Source organism: Arvicanthis niloticus, chromosome X (assembly GCF_011762505.2).
Source record: "Arvicanthis niloticus isolate mArvNil1 chromosome X, mArvNil1.pat.X, whole genome shotgun sequence".
In the NCBI taxonomy this organism is placed as follows: Eukaryota; Metazoa; Chordata; class Mammalia; order Rodentia; family Muridae; genus Arvicanthis; species Arvicanthis niloticus.
Genome location: NC_047679.1, coordinates 102,644,237 through 102,672,101, shown reverse-complemented (window position 1 = coordinate 102,672,101; position 27,865 = coordinate 102,644,237). Strand labels below are relative to the sequence as shown.

General features: G+C 39.5%; 1 protein-coding gene across 3 annotated transcripts in view; it reads left to right on the top strand.

The window, feature by feature from the left end:
* The first annotated feature begins 1,394 nt into the window (after positions 1-1,394).
* Thoc2 (THO complex subunit 2) overlaps positions 1,395-27,865 on the top strand; it is a 108,967-nt gene continuing 82,496 nt past the window's right edge. For 2 of the 3 annotated variants that reach the window (XM_076918504.1, XM_076918503.1), the window contains exons 1-2: positions 1,395-1,508; positions 18,560-18,618. In XM_076918504.1, the coding sequence (XP_076774619.1) occupies positions 1,438-1,508; positions 18,560-18,618 (130 nt within the window). In that variant the 5' untranslated portion in view covers positions 1,395-1,437. The remainder of the gene's footprint in view (positions 1,509-18,559; positions 18,619-27,865) is intronic. The other variant, XM_076918505.1, reaches the window with a different exon arrangement.

The window sequence follows — 27,865 nt, the reverse complement described above, 5'->3', positions numbered from 1 at the left end:
AGAACCCGGAACATTGGGGTGGGTAGTAAGTAGTGCTGCTGCCACCACCGGGACAATTTGAGTAGAGTTATTTGGGGTCAACAACATAATAAAATATTATTACTTAATTTCAGATATCCTAATGAAGTCATTTGTGCCAGTAATACCCTTTTATAGAAAAAGGAAAATATGATTTTTGGGGAGGAGAAAATCCCTTGTATTTCCTGTCTCCATTAGTCGTTTTGAGACAGTCTGTAACCTTTTGGCTGGCTTGGAGCTTGCTGTGTATATGATAATACTGGCCTCTGACTCACAGAGATCCTTCTGCCTCTGCCTTCAGTTTTCATAAATCTTGAGGAATTTACTATCTTCTAAGAGCTTGACAACTTTGAAAAGTACAGGCCAGTAATTCTGTAGATTCTCCCTCAAGAATGGTTATTGTCTGCTGTCCTACAATATTAAATAAATATATACAATTTGGGTATTAGCAATTTTAAAACGTTGAGTAGTGTTTTGCCTAGCACTACTGGCAGTCCCATGATGTCCGTTTCTTTTCACTTCTTTGCCCACCTTTCATTAATTACTTCCAGGCTGATGGGAAGTCTCTATGCTCTTGCCTCAGGCTCCCAAGTGTTGGAATTATATCTGTGTAAGCCTGAGCCTCGATCACTTGTCTTATTTCTGAGATAATTTAGCTTTCCCCCCCAAGTAGTGAGGTACCAAAATCAGAGCCTGGTTCAAGGTAGGCAAGTGCTCTAGACCCAAGTTAAAGTTCTAACCCTGGTGGAATTTATTTTTACCAACATAGGGTGATATCTTCCATATTTTCCTACAGTAATATTTTCCCTTTGTAATACATATTTTATGGAGAGATTATAACACCATAAATATCGTTTCTCGGCATACTAATGCTCCCTAGTTTGACAGCTAAAGTAAGGAGTTAGGATTTTGCGGAGCCTGCGTTTCCCAGCTTTTATCCATTAGGTTAGTATAATGGCTACTTGGCGTGCCAAGTATCGTAGCCCTATCCGTATTAATTTTCTATTCAGTAGTTAGTTGAGATATTTCTTATCTCATGTTCCTCTTTTCCAGAAGCTCATGTCTTGGCTTACAGTTCCAGCATCCGCTAATGCCTAACATACAGAGAGCTTGAAAAATTACGTGTTTGAATTAGTGGCTTGGAGTAGATATTACGGGAGATCATAAAGGCCACAGCGGTCCGGGCGTTTCCTTTTTTAATGTGTGTACCTTCTCAAGGGAAGCAGGGCTAAGACCCCTGGTGCCTGCCTACCTCCTCTTTGTCGGCAAGGCCTGGATCTTCCGTTGGGTGGGGAAGTAGGTGGGGCGGGAAATCTAAAACCGAACTCGCAGCTTCCGTCACTCCCCGTGGGCGGTGCTCCCCTTTGACCCCTTGCTCGCTCGCTACACATCCGGGCCACTGTTACTAGCGAGGGGAAGATGGCGGCCGCGGCTGTGGTGGTTCCCGCAGAGTGGATAAAGAACTGGGAGAAATCAGGGAGAGGCGAATTGTGAGTGTTCCGGCTGAGGGAAGGGGCCGGGCTCCCTGAGATCGGAGCGCTGGACGCCTTCGGAAGTGGGGTTCAGGGAGCAGGGGCTGCGGTGCCCCCTCCCCCACCCGGGCGGCGATTGAGGATGGTTGGTTGGTCAGGAGTTTCGAACTGCTGGAGGAGAGGAGCCGGTCGCTGCCGCCGCCGAGTGTGTCCTTTCCCGGAGCTCCCCCGAAAGCCCCGTGGTCCCTGGGAGCCCCGCTTCCTTTTGCTCTCAGCAGAACTTCCGTCTTGTCTCTTCAGGTCCCCCTGTGCTCCTGCCCTGTCTCTCTTTTTGTCTGTCTCGCCCGCTCGGTTTGCTTCAGCTCCCCAGGCTCCCCTTTTTCTCTGTGGGTTTGCAGCCGGGGCCGGTTGGATCCACACTTGCCATTTCTCTGCCCTGTCCCGTTTCCCCTCACTCTGGACCTAAGGCGACTCCCGCAGTTTGGCGCCCGGCCCTCTCCTGTGCCCGAAGTCTTAGGAGGGCGAACTGTCCCGAACTCTCTCGGGTCCTCGCCGCCACTAGCAGAGGAGCACCGGGCGTCGGGGACAGCCAGGCTTGGCACCTCTGCTTTCTCCGGGAGCGTCAGCTTGTGCTTCCCTGGCCCTGCGGTCCTCGGGAAAGTGTGGCAGGGATTGCCGCTTTTAGCCAAGTCCCTACCGGCGTGGCACCTCAGAATGGTTTCGGGATGGGATTCAACTTTTCCTGGTAAAATGTTTAGGAAGCCCCATTTTGGCCTGAGATTGCGGCTAGTGCTTGCCCTCCTCGAAGCTTTTCAAGTACTTTAGGATGTTCTGTTTCCTTTAAGTCGTAAACTTATTTTGGACCCCACTCTCCGGGAATTTCCCACAGTCGCGGCTTTCTCGCCCCCAATAACCGCCCTACCCCCACTCCCCGTTTAACTGGCAAGAATTAACCACTGATTTGAAAAAAAAAAAAAAGTTCTAACTTCTTCTCCTGAGTCGTTCTGGAAGCTTAGCAGTCAATCCTGTGTGCGATTAACTCTCCTTAGATGCTTGAGTTGTCTCCCACACTCCCACACTCCAGTCCAGTATCAGGTTCCCAGTTGCTCGCGGGAAGATAGGAATCTTTGAAACTTTGTTACTTCAAAGTAACGTTGTACACCAATTGCAGGATCATGCTCTTGTAACGTGACTTACTCTCCCACAGACAACTAACTCCCTTTGCTGTTCTCTGAAATGTAACAGTAACAGCATGAGTCCTAGAATTGGATTGTCTGAGTAAGTGGCTAGCTTAGCCCACTTAGCTAGCCGAGTGACCTTGGATAAATTCTTAACCATTTGGACCGTTTCCCCTTGAGTAAATTGGGAATAATAAGCGCTCTACTCAAAGGGTTGTTGTGAAGAGTGAATGTCTGTAAAGCACTTGGCTTATAGTAAGTGCTCAAGTGATAGCTATTAAAAGTAATATTATTTCAGCTTTTCGATATTTAAACTTCTCATGTGCTCTTGCGCATGCAGGCTCTGCCACTTTGCTTAGCAATTAATTGGCCTCTGACATGATGCATATTTACTTTTGTATGCTAATGAATTGAGAGGCCCTTGAAGAAAAGGGATGGCATCCCATTTCTTTTTGGTACAACATGTCCTCCAGCATATATTTATAGGACCTTAGTGTTTTGTTAACTCACAGGTATGTGTCATATATAAGAAAAGCATTCGTTTTTAATTTTTATGTGCTGTTTAACAGATACCTATCAGGTGCTCTGAGTGCTGAGAAGGCAGGATGGGAAGCAACTCAGCTAAACCATTCCAGATTTGAGGGTGATTCCCCCCCCCCCAAACATTTCAGTTCATCATTATCTAGCATCTAAAGCCTGTTCATTTATGAACTGTCATGTTTGTGGGCTGCTCAGCTTCCCTCTGGGTGGATTTCACTGTGTGTGTGTGTGTGTGTGTGTGTGTGTGTGGCGGGGTGGGGGTGGGTTATCATGTGCTCCATCAGTGAGCAATGTCCACAGGCCTAGCTGGTTTTTAAAAACAGTTTAATGTTTTTACTTCCACCTTAGAATGAGTATTAGGAATAGGGGGAGGAGCCCTGCCAAACTTCTGACTGGCAATGAGTGAAGAAAAACTAAGTGATGTATGAAGCCAAGAATATAAAGTGGAATTTGGAGTATATATATATTTACATGATCCATGCTACGTACCTTTAAAAGATCTACATAAAACTGTTCTTAGGATTTCCATGTGTGTGTATTGTATAGCTTGTGGAATGTGGTTTGAATTATAATAGATCCAAATTAGTGTGACAGTTTAATGATTATATAAATATATATAATTTCTGTTACTATATTAAGTGAACTTACCTTTTTTGGGACAATAACCTTGTAGCTCATACTGACCTTGAATTTATAACCATCTAGGTGCTAAGATTATAGGCATGTCTCACTATACTAGCTGAGAATTTAAAGTTGGATGGCACAGCTTGGTGTGGTGGCTTACACCTGTAATCCTAGCACCTGGGAGGATGAGGAAGGAGTTCCAGGAGTTTGAGGTCAGCTGGGGCTACACAGTTAAATTTTGTTTGAAACAAAACAGTAAAAGGCAAAAGAAAATTAAAGCCACAAGGGTTTGAGAGATGTCTAGGGTGGGGAATTAGGAGCATTTACTGATTTCAATTCTCAGGACCCACATCTGATGGCTTATGGTCTCTTGTAACTCTAGCTCCGGGGATCTAAAACCTCTGGTCTCACAGGCCTGTACACACACACCAAACACATACATACACACATACATACATTTAAAAAAATCCCACACTGAAGCTATTTAATATAATGAAATATTCTAAATTTTGCCTTACCGGTGAATGAATCTAGAGGCTTTGTACATACTAAGCAAGTACTATTACTGAACTATATCTTCAGCCCTTTACAAAATTATTTACATTAGCATACAAAATAATACATTTTATTTTGACATTTTCATACATGTGTCATAGTTTACTTTGCTGGCTTTCTCCCTACTGCTTTCCTTTACCCACTTCTTGCTGGCCCTTCTAACTGGTACTGCCATTGTCTACTCTTTTTCTCCCTCTCCCTCTCCCTCTCCCTCTCCCTCTCCCTCTCCCTCTCCCTCTCCCTCTCCCTCTCCCTCTCCCTCTCCCTCTCCCTCTCCCTCTCCCTCTCCCTCTCCCTCTCCCTCTCCCTCTCCCTCTCCCTCTCCCTCTCTCTCCTCTTCCCCTCTTCCCCTCTCTCCTGTCCCCCTCCCCTCCCCTCTTCCCCTCTCCCCCTCCCCTCTCCCCTCTCCCCCTCCCCTCCCCTTTCCACTCCCCCTCCCCTCCTCTCTCCTCCTCTCCCCTCCCCTTCTTCTCTTCTCCTCTCCCCTCCCCTTCTTCTCTTCTCCTCTCCCCTCCCCTCCTCTCCTCTCCCCTCTCCTCTCCTCTCCTCTCCCCCCCATCCCCCTCCTCTCCTCTCCCCTCCCCTCTCCTCTCCCCTCCCCTCTCCTCTCCTCTCCCCTTCCTCTCCTCTCTCCTCCCTCCCCTCCCCCTCTTCTCTTCTCTCCCCTCCCCTCTCCTCTCCCCTCCCCCTCCTCTCCTCTCCCTCTCCTCTCCTCTCCCTTCCCCTCCTCTCCTCTCCCCTCCCCCTCCTCTCTCCTCCTCTCCCCTCCCCCTCTTCTCTTCTCCTCTCCCCTCTCCCCTCCCCCTCCTCTCCCCTTCCCTCCCCTCCCCTCCCCTCCCCTCTCCTCTCCCTTCCCCTCCTCTTCCCTCTGCCCTCCCCTCTCCCCCTCCCCTCTTTTCTTCCTCTCCTCTCCTCTCCTCTCCTCTCCTCTCCTCTCCTCTCCTCTCCTCTCCTCTCCTCTCCTCTCCTTTCTTAGACTCTGTAGCCATGGGTGGCCTGGAACTCACTTTGTAGAGCAGGCTGGAAAATGCTGGGATTAAAGGCATACGTATACCACCATGACTGACCTTCATTACCTACTCTTAATCTACCCTTTTCTTTCCTTTGAATTCTCTCTTCCTCTCTCATTGTACCTTTCTATTTTCCTGACTTACACATATGTATATGTACACTTAAAAATGTGGTATTTGTCTTGCTTAAAATAATTTCCTGTAAATGTAATGATTTTGTTTTGCTTTATGCCCAGTCTATTTTGCTGTGACCTCCTCCTCCTCCCCCTCTTTCTCCTGTTCTTCCTCCTCCTCTTCTTCCTCCCTTTTCTTCTTTTGGGTTTTCAACACAGGATTTTCTTTGTGTAGCTTTAGCTGTCCTGGTCTGCCTCCCAAGTGCTGGGATTAAAGGTCCGTCCCCACCACAGGCAGGTTTCCTTTTTTAAAGACAGTGTCTCATGTATCCCAAGCTGGCTTTGAACTGCAGATAACTGAGAATGACCTTGAATTTATGATCTCCCTCTATTTCCCAAGTGCTGGAAAGTCCTAGAAAGGTGTACCACACCCAGTTTATTCAGTCCTGGGGATTGAACCCAGAGCATAAGGCATGTTAAGGCAAGCTCTGTACCAACAGAATTACATCCTCAGCTCTTTAATTTTCTGTTTTGAGACAGGGTTTTGTTCAATTGTCCAGGTCAGCATTGAACATGAACAGTCTCTTAAGTTGCAGGCTTTCGCAGGGCGGTGGTGGCGCACGCCTTTAATCCCAGCACTTGGAAGGCAGAGGCAGGCGGATTTCTGAGTTCAAGGCCAGCCTGGTCTACAGAGTGAGTTCCAGGACAGCCAGGGCTACACAGAGAAACCCTGTCTCGAAAAACCAAAAAAAAAAAAAAAAAAAAAAAGAAAAAAAAAAGAAAAAAAAATTGCAGGCTTTCACTGTCAGGTCCTGCCATAATGAAATATTTTAAATAATTGTAATTTTAAATATTGTAAACACATCCCCATTCTCTACTTTGTTTTCACTTATTTGACTTCTTTTCCTTATGTACAAACTTGTCATGTTATAGATATTAGCATTGTCACCTTGTTAAAACAATAGTATTGTAAATATATTACAAAAAATTCTTTGGAAAAAATGTCTTAAATATGAAATAGCAACTAAATGCTATTTAGTGAGGGCAGAGTGAATACATTTGGTTTTTGGAGTATGGCCATATGTAAAATTATTTCTTAGATGGATTTTCCCTTTTTATTTAACAATTTTAAATGTTTTTTGGTTTTTAGAGATAAGGTCTTATGTAGCCCAGGCTGATCTGAAACTTGCTTTGTAGTCCAGGGTGACCTTGAATTCATTATCTTCCTGCTTTAGCCTCACTATTGGGATCTTAGGCGTGTACCACAATGGCTAGCTGATTATTCCTTTATAAAAGAGCAACAAGTGCTCTCCAGCTCTGAGTTTTGTTAAAGTATGTTTTGTTTCATGAGATTCCCAAGCTTGTATTGTTTGTAGCATCGTAGCAGTATATGGATAGCTATTGTGAGGGTTAGTGTCTGTAGTGATAGAAGCAACGTGATGGTGAGAATAAGCTCAGAGGTAAAGCAGTTTGCATAGTGTAGCTGGTCTTTGCTATTTTTCTGGGTTCTTCTTTTTCTCACTCTTTTAACCCCACGGTTTCACCCCCTAACACTAGGTAGGCAAGAAACAGGAAAGAGAGGAAAGGAGAGAGGAGGATGAGGAAGAAGAGGTGGAAGAGGAGGGGGAGGAGGGAGAAAGAGATCCCTGAATCCAGTTTCTTTCCTTTGTTTCTTCTTTGACCACAGCTACTAACAAACTTCCACAAACCCCTATTGCGGTTCTGGGGGTGGGGCGATCCTTGAATTTATGAACCCTCTGTAAAGTTCCCAGAATTGCAAATGTCACACAATGGCAGAAATTATCTGCAGCTGGCAAAACTGTGCTTCTTCTAGAGCACAAGGCAAATCATAGTCACCTGCTGCAGACAAGTCTGAAGCAACCCCACATCCCTTCATGTGGGATTAAGAGAAAAGCACATTCTTATCATATTTCTGTGGGTTTTTTTTTTTTGAGACAGAGTTTCTCTGTATAGCCTTGGCTGTCCTGGAACTCACTCTGTACACCAGGCTGGCCTCGAACTCAGAAATCCACCTGCCTCTGCCTCCCAAGCGCTGGGATTAAAGGCGTGCGCCACCACCGCCCGGCCAGGCTTCCCTCTCTCTCTCTCTCTTTTTGGTTTTTTTTTTTTTTTTTTTTTTTTTTTTTTTTTTTTTTTTAAGAACCCAAAATTCCAGAATTCTCAAAAATTCTGGAATGTCAAAAAAAGAATGACAAAAATGTCATTATAACATAGCATGCTCTGAGTTCCCTGATCCTGGTACTACTACCACAATTTTCAAGGCAGTATATCTGATGTAATGAAAAGACAGTGCTAAGGCAGAGATATTAGGAATGAACATTTAATTGATATTAATCATTAACTACATTAATCAGTAGTTCGTCCCCCCCACCCCCAAACTGTGCCTCTGGCAGTCTTAAACAAAAAGGGTTTCCTATTTAAGCTGCTACTACAAACTTTTGGCTATAGATCATCATTGCTTCTGTCTCAGACTTTTACTTCCTGTCTCAAAGTAACCTGCCGTTCCCCTGACATCTCCTCTCCAGCTAATAATTGTAGGCCTTTTCTGGTGTCTTTAAAAAGGACAAAACAACCCCCCAAAACCCTTTTTTTTTTCTGTGTCCACCACAACAGGGACTTTAAGATTACATCATTCTTCCCTTTTCCCTTCAAACCCTTCCATATAACCTCTTGCCTTCTTTCAAATTTATGACTGACAGAGCTTTTCATGACAAATAGGTAACTGTGCTCCATGAAAACCAACCGTCTATTATATAGATCATCTTAACTTTGAGGAATGAGCTTTGTTAGGTAATAATTCATCTATCAAAACAGTCCATCTCTCACATACCTATATATACTATTAGTTTCTAGAGTATATGTATAAATGTCACTTTTTAAAAAAACATTTAAAATTGTGTGTGTGTTTATACTTAAGCATGCTAAGATGCAGGTCAGAAGACAATTCCTGGTAATTGTTTTTTTTTTTTTTTTCTTTCACCTTGTGAGGCAGGGGATTGAATTCAGGTCATCAGGCCCAATTGGCAGCAAGCGCCTTTACCCACTAATACACTTCTCTGGCCCACCAAATATATTTTTAGGTGATAAATTATATAACTGGTAGAGCCGGAGAAATGGTTCAGTGTAAGAACAGGTACTACTCTTCCACAGGACCAGCATTTTCCCATTGTCCATGTTGGGGTGACTCATAACCAGTTACAAATGGTAACTCTAGCTGCACAGGAATCCATCACCTCTGGCATCCCCAGATACCTATACATGACATGTACACACTCTAAGACACACATACACATAACTAAAGATAATCAGAGTAAATCTTTAGGTGCTGAAGAGCTATCTCAGCAGTTAAGAACACTTACTGCTCTTAGGACCTGGGTTTAACTGCCCCAAACTAGTTCTAGGAGGTATGTTTCCCACTCTCTTTTAAGTTTTCAGGCTCTTGTGTGTGTTCACATGGTGCACATACATACACTTTAAACACACATATATACACTGAAAAATTGTAAACAAATCTTTAAAAGATTATAAAACTTGTATCATGATTTTTTCTACAAGAGGTATAAAAACAGTAGAGGGCTCCTGAAGGTTTTATTGTTTTATTGATTTATTTGGTAATTTGTAAGTATTGTTCAAGCTGGCCTAGAATGCCTGGTAATTCTCCTACTTGAGCATGTTTGGTCTCCAGCCCCTGTAGTCCAGGCTGGCCTTGAACTGGCTGAGGATGAGCTTGAATTTCTAATCTCATACCTTCACTTTACAAGGACAAGGATTCCATACAGACTGATGGTATCACACCTACTTCATGTGCTACTGGGGATCAAACCTAGGGCACAGAATACATTGGCAAGCACTGTACCCACTGAACTACATCTCTGGTCCTGAAGCCTTTCTTAATTTGACTTCATATTTTAATTTGTATTTATGAACTAAGTGCAAGTTTTGGTCTGTTTTTTTTTTTTTTTTTTTTTTTTTTTTTGCTAAGAGAACTTTATTCTTCAGAATATAATACAACATTAGGAAGTTATTAACTTACTACTTTGTTTGCTATTTTATATTGCTGAAATAGAGAATTTGGCATTAATGAATCTGCATTTTCCTACTTACAAGGGTAAAGCTTTTGTTAATTTGTTTTTTTGAATGACATTTCTTGCTTCTTCATAAGTTCATGTTTCTACAAGGTAAAATGGTTTTGTCCTCATTTATTTTTGAGGGTAGTATTTTTATTATAACATTGAAAAATAGAGACAAGTACTTTGCTTAAACTATTTAACCTTTCTTGCTGTTTTGTTTAAAAACTAATTGAAGCACAGGTGAATATCAGTCTTTTATATGTGCAGCAAGCTTGCAAGCTGTGAGCAGAAGTACTTCAGGCTTGTTTGTATTTCCTTTGTGCTGAAAATTGAGAGTAAGTACGATAAAAAGCTAAATATCCATGTTAAGAAGATTCACAATATACTTCTGAAATCATTAGGAGAATATAACTCATTCATTCACATTTCTACAGATCTTTGTCAGAAAGTGGATTTCTGTGTTTGTTCTCAGGGAGTTGCAGCATTTCCACAATAGCACAAAACTATTTGAGAAGAGGAAAAACTGGTTAACTTAAATATTAATGGCATAGCCGGGCAGTGATGGCTCACTTGGGAGCTAGAGACAGGCGGATTTCTGAGTTCGAGGCCAGCCTGGTCTAGAGTGAGTTCCAGGACAGCCAGGGCTACCCAGAGAAAACCTGTCTCAAACAACAACAACAACAACAAAAATTAAGGGCATAAATTAATACTGATGTTTGGACTGAGACAGAATATTTGAGTATTTTAAAGTTCCTATTATAATGGGCAAGTAATTGAGGTCCTTTTGTGTGTTATCATCCTGTAATGTAGGTTAGAAGTGTTTAACAGATAGGACAGTAAGATAGATGCAACATTCAGAACCAATTACTTTTTTTTTTTTTTAACTTTTAAGGATACTTGTGAGTCTACTATTTGTGGATTGCTTCCAGAGGACATAGTTAAACTGATACTTGAAAAAGCTTTTTTGAGACAGGGTACTCCTATATCCAGGTCTGCCTTAATCTTTCCATCTTCTTGCCTCAGGTTCTAAGTGCTTGTTTCTGTTTTAAGTACACATCTGTTATGCACAGTGAATTGTCTGAATGTAATAACCCATTAATGATTTTGTACACAATTTTAGCAAATCTTTGAGGTGATGACAATATTATCTGTAGACTAATAAATGTGCTTGTGGCCTAGTGACTGATAATATGAAATGACATTTCAGTTATTTCTTAGTTATGTAATGATGACTGTACCATAGGTATGAGTTTGGGACACTGACAGAGTCTCTTCAGTCATTGCAATGCTTGTTGAAAAAGATGTGTGCTGCCATTGCTGAAAGTAGTGGAGTGTAGCTGGCACCAATGTGGGGGACAAAGGCATCTGTAACAAGGAAGAGGGAAAAACAATTCCTACGCTCTCCCCTTTGAGACAGAATTTTACTCTGTATTCCATGCTGGTCTAGAACTTATGGCAACCCTTCCTCAGTCTTTCAAGGGTTTGGGATTTCAATTGCATGAATTCCTACAGCTCATTCCAATTTCTGTTTTTTTTCTTTACCCCCTCCTACCCTTCCTTCAAGATATTGTACATCCTATGTACAAGCTTACTGTTGTAGTTCAGGTTGATCTTGATTTCTGATCTTTTTGCTATCATATCCCAAGCTCTGAAATTACAGGTGTATGCCACCATATCAGCTTTTGTGTGCTGCTAGGAATCAAATCCAAGGCTTATGTGTGCTAGGTGAACAAACACTGGGCCATATCCTGAGCCCACAGTGTGTATTCAGTACATGTATACAAAGCTAAGTACACCCAATATATGGAGGGTGGAGGCAGGAGGATCAGGAGTTCAATGCTAGCTTGAACTACTTAGTGAGTTTGAGGTCATCTTGGGTTATGTGAACTTTGCTTCAAAAACCAAAAACTCAAATCCCTCCAATAATAATAAGTGTATATACTGTGCAATCATCAGACCAGGGTAATTGGCATATCCATTACCTCAGATCAGCCATTCTCAGCCTTCCTAATGCTGTGTCCCTTTAATACAGTTCCGCACGCTGTGGTGACCCCCAGCCATAACATTATTTCATTGCTACTTCATAACTAATTTTGCTGATGTTATGAATTGTAATGTAAATATCTGATATGCAGGATATCTAATATGTTACCCCCAAAGGGGTTTCAACCCACAGGTTTAGAACTGCTGCATCAGATATTTATCCTTTGTGCTGAGAAAATACTTGAAAATCCTCTCTAGTGGCAACTGTTTTGAGACAGGTCTTTTTCCACTGAACTATCTTGCTAGCTCTGTCTAGTTGAATAAATTTTTTAATTGGTGGTGGGTGGTTAATGGTTTATAATGGAGATTTTCTATTTTTATGTAGATTTAATTAGTAATTGTTTTGCACTGATCTTTTATTCTTAATATTGAACATAATTGTATACCTAGGATTGGTGTTACTTGAGATAGGAGAATCATAGTTTGTGGTTTGCCTGGGCTACAGAGCGAGTTTAAGGCTAGCTCAATAAACTTGTCCAGACTGTCCAAGGAAAAAATAGAAGAGGGATAAGGGTCTATCTTATTGATAGAGTGCTTGCTTGCCTAGCATGTGCAAGGCTGTAGGTTCAGCTGCAGTAGCAAAACAGCAAAGAAAAAAATAGGTTAGAAGTAAATTGTGGGCCAGAAGATGTTTATTGGGTTTTTCTAGCCAACAAATGGAGTATCAAAATATATGATACAGAGGCAAGGTGTAGGGATGTGGGTATCCTATAGCATAGATAGTCTCTGTAAGTGATGGTATTATGGCATCATATTAGTATAACATAGGATAGATAAACAGAATCTATAAGCTTTTTTTTCTCCTAGTGCTGAGGATTGAACTCCAGGCTTTTCATGTGCCAGGGACATGTTCAACCCACTCATAAATGTGGAATTGATGTAAATACAGTACTCATGAAATTTTCATAAAAGAAAGACATAAACTTTGTTGGTTCTCTTCATTTACTTTAAAATGGTGGCCCATGCCTTGAATCAGCACTCAGAAAACAGTGACAGGCAGACCTCTGTAAGTTCAAAGACAGACTGGTCTACATAGTGAATTGTAGGTCAGCCAAGGATACAGATTGAGATCCTATCTCAAAAAAAAAAAAAAAGTTGACCTGTAAGATTTTTTTCTAAATTGTGAAATTGAACAAAAATATAGAGAAGTGCCTAAATATTAACATGTAGAGCTTAGAAAATTATATGACTCAAATGCAAGTCATATGCCTGTAATCCAGTAGTCAGAGGCTAAAACAGGAGAATCATGAATTTGAGGCCAGCCTCAGTTGCAGAATAGAAGTAGAGTCCAAAAGTGAGCTGACAACTACATCCGTGGTAGGCACACGTTTAATCCCAGCACTCAAAAGAGATGTGCAGATCGCTGAATTTGAAACCAGCCTGGTCTATTGAGCAAGTTCCAGGCCAGCTAAGGTTACATAGGAAGACCCAATCTCAAAAGAAAACAACAAAATGCAAATTTACAAACAAAACAAAACCCAAAATGTATATACCACCTATTTTACATCCCCATCAGGTAATATATAACCTCTTTTTCTGATCTCTCTTTTCACTACATCTGTGGTAGTCATTATTTTGACATTTATGTTTTGGTCCTCCATATTCTACTTCATAAATTCTGGGATTATAGGCATGTTATTCATTATACCTGACTTTTAAAGTTAGGATCACATATTAATGAGAATGGAAAGATTGGCCAAGCTGAGACAGGAGGAAGGATCAGGAATTTAAGGTTAGCCTGAGCAACACGAAACCTTGTTTCAAAAACAACAGCAGCAAAACTTAGAAAAAAAAAAGTCAGTGTGATTTGTGTGTGCTTCATTGTAGCTTACATTTTCATTGAGCATCTTTTAAATATATATTATTGCTTTTTAGAAGTTCTGGTTTAACCTTGTGAGGCTCTTCTTTATATCTTTTGTCTGTGTTTCCTATTAATTTTTCTTTGCTATCTTTGAGATGCTTCATGTTTGTGGGTTATATTGCATTTTTTTGCAGGTACATGCATGTTATTAGTACATATTCAGTCTTCAAACAGTGACCTCTATAAACATTTTTTTGATGTTGGGTCTTGACTTTATTTTGTTTTGTTTTGTTTTTTTTTTCTTTTTTTTTGTTTGTTTTTCGAGACAGGGTTTCTCTGTATAGCCCTGGCTGTTCTGGAACTCACTCTGCAGACCAGGCTGGCCTCGAACTCAGCAATCTGCCTGCCTCTGCCTCCCAAGTGCTGGGATTAAAGGCGTGCGCTACCACACCCTGTCTGGGTCTTGACTTTGTAGCCCTGGATGTCTTAGAATTCAATGTAACCTAGGCTGGTCTCTGACTCATAATAAATTTTCCCTCCTCAGCTGCCTATATGCTGGTATGTGCCAGGAATGCACCATCATGCCTAGCTAATAGTGATCTTTTTGATGTTTGTTTTTGAGTTAAGGTCTGCCTATATAGCCCAGGTTGGTCTGTAATTCATGATTAGAACCTGCATCCACACTTGGGCTTAATGGTGACTTTTGATGAACAGAAATGATTCATTTTACTATTGTCACATTGATCCCTATTTGCTATACTAGTAACCTTTATGCTTAATGCCTTCCTTTCCCACTTTCTTATTCTTTGTTTTTTTCAGACAGGGTTGCATGCTAACCCCGACTTTCTTGGAACTCAAGACAGTCCTCCTGTCTCAGTTCTCTGAGTGTTGGAGTAATCCTTAGTGACTCCAAGGTTAATGAAGTTTTCCTATATTATTTTGGGAACTTAATTTTCTTTTTGAAATGGAGTCTCGATCTGTAATCTACCCTGGAACCTTGATTTGTAATCTCCTAGAACTCACTTTGTAGGCTAGACTGGCCTCAAATTCAAGGTTGTCCTCCTGCCTCCACCTCAGGAGTACAGTGTATAGGCATGAGGCATGACACCCAGATTTTTTCACTTTGACTTAGCATTTAAAATCATTATTTTGTGTATGTGAATGTGTATGACATATGTGTATGTGTGTACATATGTGTGTGTGCGTGTTATTGCATGCATGTGGTGGTCAGAGATGTTCTTTCCTTCCACTTTGTGTAGATTCTCTCCTTTCCTTCTACCTTTGTGTAGGTTCTTTGGATTAAATTCAAATTCTCAGCCTTGGTGGCAAGCACTTTCATCTGGTAAGCCACCTTGCCAGCCCTTCATTTTTCAGACTTTTGTAGCTGGCATTGATTTTTATTGTGAGTTAGGGATGGAATAGGTCATTGTGATTGAGGTTATGAAGAATATCTAGTCTCACACGGCTAAATAGCTGGCAAGGGCAGCACAATTGTATTAGGCTTCTTAGGTAATTATGCCCATTATTGTTTGATATCATATCAAAATTCTAATCTCAATCTCTCCCACTCTGTTTCTCCCTCCCTTCCTCCCCCCCCCACCAGTGTGTGTGTGTGTGTGTTTTCTCCTTCCCCTTTCATGTGATTCCCAGTGATTGAACTCAGTCCATATGCTTATCTATCATCTCAACTGGCCCTGTTTTTTTATTTTATTATTTTTTAAAGAGAGATTCTGTGTTGTCAAGGCTGGTTTAGAATTCACGGGCTCAAGCAATCATTTGTCTCTTTACCCCCAGTTTAAACTACCTTGGTACTAGGTATGGTGGTGCAAAATTGCAAACTCAGTATTGAGGAAGTGAAGGCAGGAGGACAAGTCAGCCTGACCTATATAGTCAGCTAGGGCTGCATAGTGGGAATATGCCTTCCAATCCTCCAACCCCCAGTAAAGAAGTAAAAGAAACCAAACCAGAAACCCCTAGCTAAACCAGACCCCCTCCCCCAAACCAAATACAAAGCAATGGCATTTTGATATTTTGTAAATAAAATCCATTTGATTCTTTTTAATTTTGGAATGGATCTTTTGTCCACAGTCATTTTACAATATACAGTGGCCGTTTGGAAAAAGTCTTTCACTGAATTATGCAACTCTTCCAAATATTGACAAACTTCATTGTATGGTATCAAATATGCATTCCTTAGTGTCACTACCAAAGATGACCAGGGAAACCTCTATGACAGTAGTCATCCCCATAGTGGAAGAAACAAGTTTTTCAAAATTATTTTATCATTAACAACAAATACTCTTTTTTCCTTGAAGTGACAAACTTGGTGCATTATAGTCATAACTTGTCACTTGTTTCTCAAGTGGAAAAAATGGTATTCTATAAAAACAAGAGAATTAAGCCTACAGTTAAAAACTACTGTCATAGGCATGTTGGTGACTATAATCCCAGTACTTTGGATGGTAAAGGTAAGAGAATTACACTGAATTAGAGGCTAGTCAAAGCTACATAGTGAGTATATTCCAACCCTAAATAAGAAGACCCTGTTTGAAAAATAAAGACACATTACAAGTAGTTTTCATGCAGGCAACTTAATAATTTAATGTTGGGTAAGAATTGTTTATGCATACTTTTCATTTTACCAGGACATTTAAATGACATTTTAAAAAATAACAGCACTGGATATGGTGTTGCACACTTGGAATCTCAGTGCTTGTGGCACTGAGATAGGAGGACCAAGCGTGGGCTGCGTGGTAAGATTCTGTGTCTACCAAACAAAAAAGCTAGGCCAGCACTCTGGAGGCAGAGCCACTGGGATGTATGGGAAGACTGTGTCTCAAAACACCAAATCAAAACAACAGTAAAACCCCAACCAGCCACTCCTCCAAACCCCAAATATTTCAGAGATCAGACATATTTTTTTGCTAGTTCTAGAGAGTGAAACGGGGGCCTTATGCATGCTAAGAAGTGGCTTACCACTGGACTATATACTTCAGCCCTGTGTTCTGGATTTATATAAATTAATAATTAATAAATCTTTGGTGCTAGGGATTTTATTCATAAACAGTAATATTTTTTAGGCAATGTCTATGTTGCAGCTATGCTGAAAGATGGTGGCCGAGATATTAGGGTTGCTTTCTTTCTTTCTTTCTTTCTTTCTTTCTTTCTTTCTTCTTTTTTTTTTTTTTTTTTAGCATTTCTACTAAGCATCTGAGTCAGAAAATCCTGTAGCAGTTGTAAATATGTTTGGTGTAGAGATAAAGCTGGAGGTAGATATACTTAGGAATTACTGCCTTAGAAGTAGGTAATATCACCCAGTGTGTATAGGGGAGAAAGTGGTGCTGCTAAGAGCAAAAGCAATCAAATCTAAGGACAAATGCACTTGCAAGCAGAAGAGTGATGATTCTACTGAAACTGAAAAAAGACAGGGAGGGAGGGAAGAGGATTTGGATATTCATAAGCTGAGATTGGAAATGCTCCAAAGTCTGAAACTTCTTTAGTACTGAGAACACTAGTAGAAACTTCCATTGCTGACAGGCTGAAAGAACACAGCTTAAGAACATGGTTTATTTACTGTCTTCAAGGAAAACAAGACCCTGTTCATCCCTTTTAGCTACAATAACACCTTTTCTGAGCATATCCAGGTTCTCACTTACAAGTCTGTCTATTAAGTAATAAAATGGCATGTGTTGTCATTGTTCAGTAAACTGTTGAGTGCATAAAGTTAAAATATAAGATTATTGTTAGGGAATTGTAGAAATGGCTTAGCAGTTGATACCACTTAACTGCTCTTTCAGAGGATCTGAATTCAGGTCCTGGGGCCTATGTTGGGCAGCTCACAGCTGCCTGCCTGTAAATTCAGCTCTGGGGTATCTGACACCTTGTGCCCTCCACAGGCACCTGAACATGGTATACACTAATACAAATATACACACATACATGAAAACAAATCTTTATATATGTGTAAGGTATATATGAAAAAATATATTTTGTATTATGTTTTGGTCCTAAGATATCTTAGGTATATAAAAATATTTTGAACAGAAATATGAAAATATTAAATTCTGAAATAGTTTTCGTTCTAAGCATTGTAGATAAGGGATATTCCTCCCCACAGTGTATTAATTCACATCCTGTGGGATGCCCCTTTTGGTGTTTTGGTTGTTTTGTTGTTATTTTGGGTTGCACAAACGTTTTCTAGTTTGCAGTTCAGTAGTCACTTTGCCAATCTTGTTTCAACGATATTTCCCTTTAATTATTTTATTGTTTTGTCTTACTTTGTAGTAGATAGCGTGTTATCTATAGTGTTATATTGAAGATGAAAATGCAGCATTTCTTTGATGTTCTGATTTTATGTTCTCTGGGTGGTGTATTATTTCATCAGTAGCTAGGACATAATGCTTTTAGTCTGTTTCCATGGTGTGAAAAGCCACTGACAGATGGTGGATTTTTTTTTATTAGGGATCTTAAAATGAAGATGTTCTAATTCTATCATTTTATTGGCATATATTATTGTACAAAATAATGGGTTTCTTTTCTTTTCATTTCTGTGTACAATTTATTGTGGTCATATCCAACCGTAATTATTCCCTCTTCTCTCTCCCTGCCTTTGCAGTGCTTCATTTATGTTTTAGCCTTTGTCCAGAGAGAGAGAGAGAGAGAGAGAGAGAGAGAGAGAGAGAGCCCTATTTCTCATCCACCATTCCCTCTGTTGGCTGAAATAGTTCAAAATGGAGGCATTTTATTTGAGATAGGGTCTCAAATTTACTATGGTAGTAGAGGCTGATTCTCCTCTCTTTAACTCCTAAATCTTAGGATTACAATCATGCATCACTATGCCAGGTAGAGACATTTCTTATTTACTATTGAGTTACCCAATGTTTATAATGAGAGGCAGAAAAATTTTTATGTAAAAAATGATTTGCCAATTTTTAGAAAGATGGGTTGATCGATCTCTATTTCTGATGGGTTAGAAGGTTTTGTCATGATCATAGATATTTAAATACATCTGGGACATTTCCATATACTTTTTAGGAGATAAAACTTGTTCCTTAGGAATCAACTGTTTTAGGATTGAAAATTGATAGTTTTTTTGTTTTTTTTTTTAATTCTAGTTTGCATTTATGCCGGATTCTCAGTGAAAATAAAAGCCATGACAGTTCGACCTACAGAGGTATGATTTTTAAAAGTATCATAGCTATCATTTTTGGTCTGTTTAAAATTATAAATCTTTATTTGATCTTATGTATGAAAACCAAAGATACATGTAATTAAGACCTTGTAGTCAGTAATAAAACTGTAGTTACAGCAAGACTATACATCTTGGCTACCCACATTATTTCATTTGTTTGACTTTTATCATTGATTGTACATTTGTTTAAATTTTTGTAGTTAGCTATACCAGTCATAAATGTGAGAGAAAGCTATCCTGGAAAGAAAAACTGTTTTGGTCATATTTGCACTAGAAAATTTACACCAACCCAGTTCAGTGGTCTTGCTCAAGCTGGCTGTATTCAGGTGGTATCTGGGGAGCTTGTTAAAGACAGTTGTCATGGAAAATATAAGCAAAGGAGTGTTTGCTGCATACACAGATAGGATATATTAAGTAAACATGCTCCATAATTAAGCAGGATGTAGATTTTACTTTTATAGGATTTTACTGTTTAGCTTTCACTAATTTAAAACTAGGAACATGGATTTAGCAAAAGACAAGCCAAAATAAAAGCAATTATGTCTGATTTATAGTGTTTTTATTTATAGCTTTTATTGAAGATAATCCTGTACTTTTTTGGTATGAAATCACTATTTTTATAATTAATAGTCTAGCAAAATAAATATATTCCACTTATTGTAGTTACATGGCATTGTGAATAGATGATTAAGAACAGTATTTTTCCTATAGAAAACCTTATTTTTGTTTTATCAGAACAGTATTTTTCCTATAGAAAAACTTATTTTGGTTTTATCAAAAATTGAGTATTACTTTAATTTGAGAGAATATATTTATTAGATGGAACATTTGGAGGCTTGAGGGGAAAGTATTTTTTACAAATGAAATACTGAGTTTTGGTTTCTGTTATTTTAGGAAGCTCTCTGTTTTAAGACTTAACATCTCAGCTGGGTTTGGTGGCACATTCCTGTAATATAGAACTTTGGATACTGAGATGAGGATTGTGATTTCAAAGTCAGCCTGGGCTACAAAGCAAGTTCTAGGCCAATCTGAGCTGTTTAGTAGTAGAACTCTGTCTCAAAAACAGCTAACCAAATAGCGAACAAAAAAGTCAAAAAGTCTTTTAATGTGTCTAGCATAACACCCACAGATATTAGAATTTTACCTTGTATATAAAATCATATAATTGGGCCGTATAAATATATAGCTCAGCAGTAGCCTGAGCTATATATTCCAGGCAAATTGGAAGCCTCATTTTTTTGTTTCTAGTATCCCAAGAAAATCTGTATGATCACTCATAATGACTTTCAAATGTGTGTGTATGCTCACACGTACATTTGTTTTGTTTTTCCTATGTAAAGTTGACTGCTGGAAATTTAGGAAAGTATAAAAGTATTCATATATATATATATGTGTGTGTGTGTGTGTGTGTGTGTGTATAAAATTCTTCTCTCATACATTACATCCCAACCACAGTTTTCCTCTGCCTCCATTCTTCCTATTTTCCCTTCCCACCTTCTATCTCCCCTAGATCTACTCCTCCTCTGTCTCCTTTACAACAAAACAACAACAAAAAAAACCAAAACAACCAAAAAACCAAAATAAACAAAAAAACCCAAACCACCATCAGGTTTCCAGGGATAGCTACTGTACTTGAACATGGCCTAACAAGCTACAATAGGACTGTGTATAAGCCTTCATATCATAGTTGGAAGTGGCAGTCCAGTAGGAGGAAAGGGTCCTACACACAGGCAAAAGAGTCAGACGCATTCTACTCCCACTGTTGGGAGTCCCATAAGAACACCAAGATGTATATAATGTGTATGTGCAGAGGACCTAACTCATCAGACCCATATAGGGTCTGCATTTGTTGCTTCAGTCTCTGTGAACCCATATAAACCCTGCTTAGTTGATTCTGTGAGTTGTGTTCTTGTTGTATCTTCATTCCTTCTGGCTCCTACAGTCCTTCCTCTTCCTCTTCCACAGGATTTCCTAGGCTCTGCCTAATATTTGGCTATGAGTCTTTACATCTGTTCCCATCAGTTGCTGGATGACAATTGGACTAGGCATTGATGTATGAGTATAGCAAAATTCATTAGGAATCATTTCATTGATTTTTTTTGTTTGTTTCTTGCCAGTTGTGTTTAGTTCTATCATAGGTCTCTGGGTTGTTCTGCCTTTATTTCTTGACCATCCAGGCTGTATCAGGCATGGGCTCGCTCTCATGTGGGCCTCATGCTGGAACAGTCTTTGGTTGATCATTCCTACAAGTTCTGTGTCACCATTGCCCCAGCACATCTTGCAGGCAGGACAGATTATAAGTTGAAGGGCCTTGCCTGGTTATAAAAAATTCTGTTACTGGAAATGCAGAGGCAGGAGGTTTGAAGCCACTTTGGGATACATTGTGAGACCCCTCCTCCAAAAAAGAAAGCACTCCCAAACCACTGGATTACTTATTTTTTCTTCTCCATGCTTATTAGTTTTAGACTTATTTAATTTTGATCTTGTTTGATTGAACATTTATGTGTATAAATGTGTTACTACTATTTCAGTTTTGAATGACTGCATGGATCCTTAAAAGTATATGATTATAGTTCATTTGCTTGTTGTTTTGGTTTACACACAAATCAAGAATATTTACTGCTGTGGCCTTATTGACTGAATAACCATTATTCTCCTTGAGTTTCTCCTCTTTCTTCCTCAACACATAGACCCATTGGTTAATCTCTGCCAGTAGCCAAGCTTTGGTGTAAGGTTCTGTTTGGTGGTTTGTGGAGGAAACTGACTTAATACTGTCTTTTGAATCTCCTTTGTTTTGTCTTAGATTTTGTATGGGTAGTATTCTCTCTTACATATCACTTGTTATACCTTGGAATTAATTTCATTTGAGGCACACAATTTACATAGTGCATACTGTTTGTTCACTTTTAAAGTTTTTTCTGCTTTTTATCAGTGAAACAATATTGTTGGCTAGAGAGATGGTTCAGCAGTTAAGAGCTCATACTGCTTCTTTGAAAGGATCTGACATCAAACACTTTTTTTTGTTGTTGTTTTTTCGAGACAGGGTTTCTCTGTGTAGCCTTGGCTGACCTGGAACTCACTCTGTAGACCATGCTGGCTTCAAACTCAGAAATCCGCCTGCCTCTACCTCCCAAGTGCTGGGATTAAAGGCGTGTGCCACCACCGCCCGGCTGACATCAAACACTTGCATGCAAGTATCCCTCTGACTAGTTGCTGTCCTTAAAACTGCTTTTCCTAAATGTTAGCACTAATGTGAAGTATTTACTGATTTTTTTTTTTCATATATGAAGGTTGTATGTTTCCCTGCACATTGTGAATGTAAGTGTAAAGTTTTCCAACTCTGGCTAGCTTGTTAGTTTTAAAGCACCATTTTCTTAGTTAGGGTTACTGTTGCCGTAACAAACCTCCATGACTAAAAGTAATGTGTGGGGGGAAGGGTTTATTTCATTCTATAGCTTGTAGTCTATCATTGAGAGAAGTCAGAGCAGGAACTCGAAGACAGGAAGCTGGAAGTAGAAGCTGATGTTGAAGTCATGCAGGAGTGCTGCTTATGGTCTACCCCTCCTTTCCTGTGAATTTATCCTGCTTTCTTAGAGCACCTGGGATCACCAGCCCAAGGGTCACTATGCCCATAGCGAACTAGGCTTTTCTATAGCAGTCATCAAAAAAAAAATCAAGCATGAAAATGTACCACAGGCTTGCCCACAGGCCAGTCTGGTAGGGGACATTTTCTTAGTTGAGGTTTGGCCTTCCCAAGCGATTCTAGTTTATGTCAAATTAGCATAAAACTAGCTAGCACAATTGACCCCTTGTCAACTTGACACCCAAACACACCATTGTTAGACCCTAACATTTCTTTTCATCCTCAAGATCTCATATTAATGTTAATATCACAATATAAAATATTCCAACTTTAAAAGTCTGTCTTTAAAAATTAAAACACATTAAAAGTTCAGTCTCTTTAAAACAGCTTAAGTCTTCAAGCATCTGTAAAATATTCAAATTCCCCCAAAATATCCATAGTCTCTAAAGTATCTAGTCCTTCTAAAAACTGTATTCACTTTAAAAATTCAGTCTCTCAACTATGTGTTCCTGTTAAAAAAAAGTTACATAGTTTTTTACTCCAAGAGGAAATAACCAGGGAACAGTCAAAGCAAAGCAAAACTAAAGTTCAGCAGTCAACAGAGTTCAGTGCTTGATGTCTGGGACCTACTCATTATCATCTGGGCACCAAAGGGCCTTGGCAACAGCATTTCTGGCTCTGCCAGCTAGTTTCCTAGGCTCTGGCTGGCTCCACTCCATACATAGCTTTGCTGTCTGTCCTTGGCATTCATCTGGCTTCTCCAAAATGCTGGGGTCTCCTGCTTGCTATAACTAGGTTGCATCTATACTATCCTTTCTTGAGTTCTCTTCAGGGACTCTGATCCTGCCACAAGCAAGGCATGAAAGCCTTTTTGTCTCCATGATTGCTTCATTCCTGGGGCTTCTATTTCAGTCAAGGCTGTACATTCACCCATGGCCTGTTTTGGTCTTCTATGATGTCAAGCCTCAGCTGCTCTCCATGTCCTCTTCAGTCCTGGGATTTTCACTGCAGTGGAGGCCAGACTTTCACCTATGGCCTTTCCTGACCTCTCAAAGTGTTGTTCTTCATAATTCTCTAATGCAGTGGTTCCCAATCTGTGGGTCATCACCTCTTTGTGGATCAAACAACCCTTTCACAGGGGTCTCATATCCAGGTATCCTACATATCAGATATTTACATTATGATGATTCATAACAACAAAACTACAGTTATGAAGTAGCAATAAAAATAATGTTTTGGTTGGGGGTCATCACAATGTGAAGAATTGTATTAAGGGTCTTAGCATTAGGAAGGTTGAGAACCACTGCTTTAATGCCTATAAAATCATCAGGAAACTCTTCAAAATTACTTAGTTCTTCTGCTAGCATGAGGTACAATCTTGGCCCACTCTGGACCACAGCTTTTGTTTGCTAACTCCAAGGAAATATTTCTCAAAAGATTTTGCTTCATTGATGCTGACCTTTTTTCTTCTTCTTTCTCCTCTTCTTCTGAGGCTGCAACTTTTAATTTTTTTGTTAACTTTTCAATTATTCATTTTATTTTTATTTTATGTATATTGGTGTTTTGCCTTTTTGTATGTATGTGTGAAGGTGTCAGATCCTCTGGAACTGGAGTTACAGACAGTTGTTAACTTTCATGTGGGTACTGGGAATTGAACCTGGATTCTCTAGAAAAATAGCCAGTGCTCTTAACTGCTAGGCTACCTCTCATCACTGTGACAATTTTTATTGAGAGCAATCAGGCTTTTTATACCTTTATCAGAAATAGAATATAATGGCAGTTGCCAGGATCAATACAGTTGTAGTTGTCAGGATATAATGATGTTTGTAAGCTATTCAGGGTACACAAGATTAATGTCTTAAGACCAGCTGTCCTCTCAAGCTTACATACTTCCTTGACTTCTGAGGGAACATACAGAGAAGCACAAAGTGGCCTGAACCCTTCACTGCCTGAGGGAGTGTATTAGTAGTCTCTCAGGAACTTCAAGGCATATTGTGCTCCATGAGCCATAGACTCTAACCTGAAAGTCTGTGAGGCGTACCCCTCAAGGCAGCTAGGCCAGGCCAAGTGTATGGTTCCCCTCCCTGCAAATCAGCCCAAGAGTGGATAATAGTGGATCTTTGCTTTATTAAAGTAATTGCAGAAAAGAAAAATGTCTATGACTCCCACATCCTACTTGAAACCACTCAAGCCAGATAGTATTATATGCAGAAAGGAAAGGAGTCTCATGTTTCACATATTCTTGGCTTCAAGAATAATTGATAATATGAAAATGATAGGCATCATCGGAGAATTCTTAGATGTGGGCACTGTCTGTTGAAAGAGGAAATACATAAGAAGATAGGGCTAATCTTAACACTTTCTCAGCCTACAACAATCAATAAATCCACAGTTTTTTGCTTTAATTCCATTCATGTCTTCTGTTCCTTATTTTGTTCTGCTTTTCTTATATTTAAAAAGTTTGATTCTTTGTGAATTACCCTTTGTGTTCCCCAATCCCATTCATCTCCTAGTCCCTCCATATCTGTCCCCTACCCTTGCATATTCCCCCACAAAGAAAACAAAAACTAAAAATTAAAAATTAAACAAACAGACCGCAAACTTCTTGGTGTTGAAGCTTTGGTACGTCACACGGTATACCCTTTTGCCCAAATAGCTTTACTTGCAAATTTTCATTGCAGTGATTCATTGGTCTGATTTGAGGCCTCTGGCTTCTGCTACACCATCAGTACTGGATTCTCACCAGGATTGCTGCCCCGAGTCATGGAGATTCTGCAGCTTTGGATCTACAGGACTGGTCCCTTCACATACTCCAGCAACTCATAGATAGGATAGATGTTGGGGCGGGCCAACTCAAAGCCCTGGATCTGGGCCTGGCTGGTAGCTGAGTTGGTCAGCCCACTAGCTCTCATGTTCAAGCCACTAGGCCAGCTCTCCCTTGCTTGCCTAGGTAAAGGGGTGGAACCAGCTCTCCTGAGTGCCACAGCTGGTAAGGGGCAGAACTGACTTTCCTGTGCTGGTCTCTTCTTAATCACCACATATTTCTCTGCTCCAGCTAACAAGCATCAATTGTCCTAGGTTCTGGTCTCTTGTTAATCTCAGTTATCTCTTCTACTCCAGCTGACCTACAGGTTATTAACACAAAATGTCACACAAATGGCCCTGGTAGAGTCTTTGCTTCCCTTTGAAACATCACAAGCCCAGTCACTATCATCTGCATTGCTTTCAACAGTCTTATCATCTAAGCTCCCTGATCTCTGAGCTGCTTTCACTGTCCTTTTCAACCCAGATTGTAAATGTCAAAACATGGTCAAGTCCGTCATAGCAATACCTCATGCTCTGATACCAGTTTCTGTCTTAGTTAGGGTTTCTATTGCTATGATAAAATACCATGAAACGAAAGCAACTTGTATTTACCATTTCTTTAAATATAATAGACGTTCATGATCATTTAAAAATATTTACTCAGAAAAGTTGCGAATTAGTATCTTTCTTGGCTACTTTGTGGATTATAATTTGGGTCATTTTATATTTCATTTGTTCAACAAAATGACCTGTCACTTTTCTCTATTTTAATCTTCTGTGGTTAAGATAGCTCCAGTGAACAGTATATAACATATTCCAAGACTGTAATTAATGAGAGCTGTTTTGTTATTTTAACTGATTGCTTAAAAAAGTCATGTGGATAATTTAAAATAAGTAACTGTGTATTTTGTAAGAAATTTTGTTAACGTAAGTGAAAAATATAAATTTGATCTTATTTCTACCATAGCAACACGTTTTTCTTTGTTTACGTGGCTTATTTACTTTTAAACACAGTGACGACATAGTGTTTATAGTGGCAGAATACTTAAAATAATAAATTCTTCATAAAGAATCAATGTTGTTATGTTTGTTTAGAAAATGAATTTATGGATACATTTATTTCATTGTTAAATAATATCTTTATTGTCTAAAAGAAGATAGACAGGATATTTTGATTTTATTTTGCTTCTGTTTTTTGATTAGTAGTTATATCGGAGGATTTTTTTTTTTAAGAATTTCTTTTGGGGGCTGGACAGATGGCTCAGTGGTCAAGAACACTGGCAGCTCTTCCAAAGGACCCGAGTTCAATTCCCAGCACCCACATGGCAGGTCACATCTGTCTATAACTCTAGTTTCAGCGGATCTGACACCCTCACACATACTACAAGCAGGCAGAAGACCAATGTACAAAAAAAAAAAAAAAAAAAAAGAAACAAAAAAAGGAATTTCTTTTTTTCACTTTTTTTTGTCCTGAAAAATTTTTTTGATTTTTTTTTTTCCTAAAAGGGGATAACTAGGCTTTATTTTAGTTTCTTTGACAGTGAAATGGCATGGGGCAGGATCTCATGTAGTTAGGTTGGCCTGCAACTTGCTGTGTAGATGAGATGGCTTTAAACTCCTGGTCTTCCTGCCCCTGCTTTCTGAATGCCTGCTGGGACTGTGGACTGGTTGTACGCCACTATACCCGGTGTTTGTATGTTTTAGAATAAGTTTCTTTTGAGTACGTTTCTATTTTGTCATCTTGGGGATTGAGATCAGGATCTCAGAAATGCTAGGGAATCACTCCACTAGTTGATCTACATTTCTCTAGCTCCTAAGCTTTATTTTATATTTGTGTTTTAGTTTTTTGAGAATGTCTCATGTAGCCCATGCTGATCTGGAGCTTGATATGTGTGCTGAAACTGACTGCAGATCTGTCAGTCTACCTCTTATCTCCCAAGTGCTTGGATCACAGGCTACTATGCCCAGCTTTATGTCACGTATGGAATAGACTACAGAGCTTCTTGCATGGTAGGCAAGAACTTTACCAGCTGCTTTATGTCAGTATCCCTCTATTAGTGGTTTTTTTTGTTAGCACTCCTTGTTTTTCAACTTTTAATGATTGGAAGGAGAAAAAAATTATTACACAGAAATAAAGAAAAAATGACTTGAAGGTGTTCAGTCAACTTCTAACTTCCCACTCAATAAAAGACTTTTTGTTGAGGAAATGAGGTGGTAATAATAGCATGGGTCACTTGTAGTTGACAATTCTTATAAAATAGCAATTTTTGTTTGCACATACATAGTTTTACTTGTACATACATATTATTTTGAATTCTGATGATATAAATTGAAGAGAAAAAGAAATTTAGATTTTGGAAGAAATTTTCTATCATGCTTAAGTCTACTCCTTAGGTTTCGTTGTCGTCCCAAGATTGAATAGAGTGTGCTCGGAATACATTTAGACAAATCTGTGAAGGTAGCTAGTGGAGAAATGGTTACATTTTGGGGTACAGTGTACTCATTTCAAATATTTCTGAAGACACTGAAAAAAATGCTTTATAATGTGTTAGTGGGTCAGGTGTGTTAGTACATGTCTGTAAATCCAGTACCTGGGACATTGATACAGGATTGTCCTTCACAATTTAATGAGACATTGTCTAAAATTTAAAGTGGCTGGTGATGTAGCTTATTGGTAGGTCACTTGCTTAGCACACATTAGGCTCCAGGACTCCCAGAAAAGAAAAAGAAGTATTGAAGAGGAATCAAAATATGAAATGATGTACATAGTAAATGTGTGAATATGTGAAATTTGTAGCCATGGGAAAAAAGAGAAGGGAATGCTTAACCTCTAGTCGTATT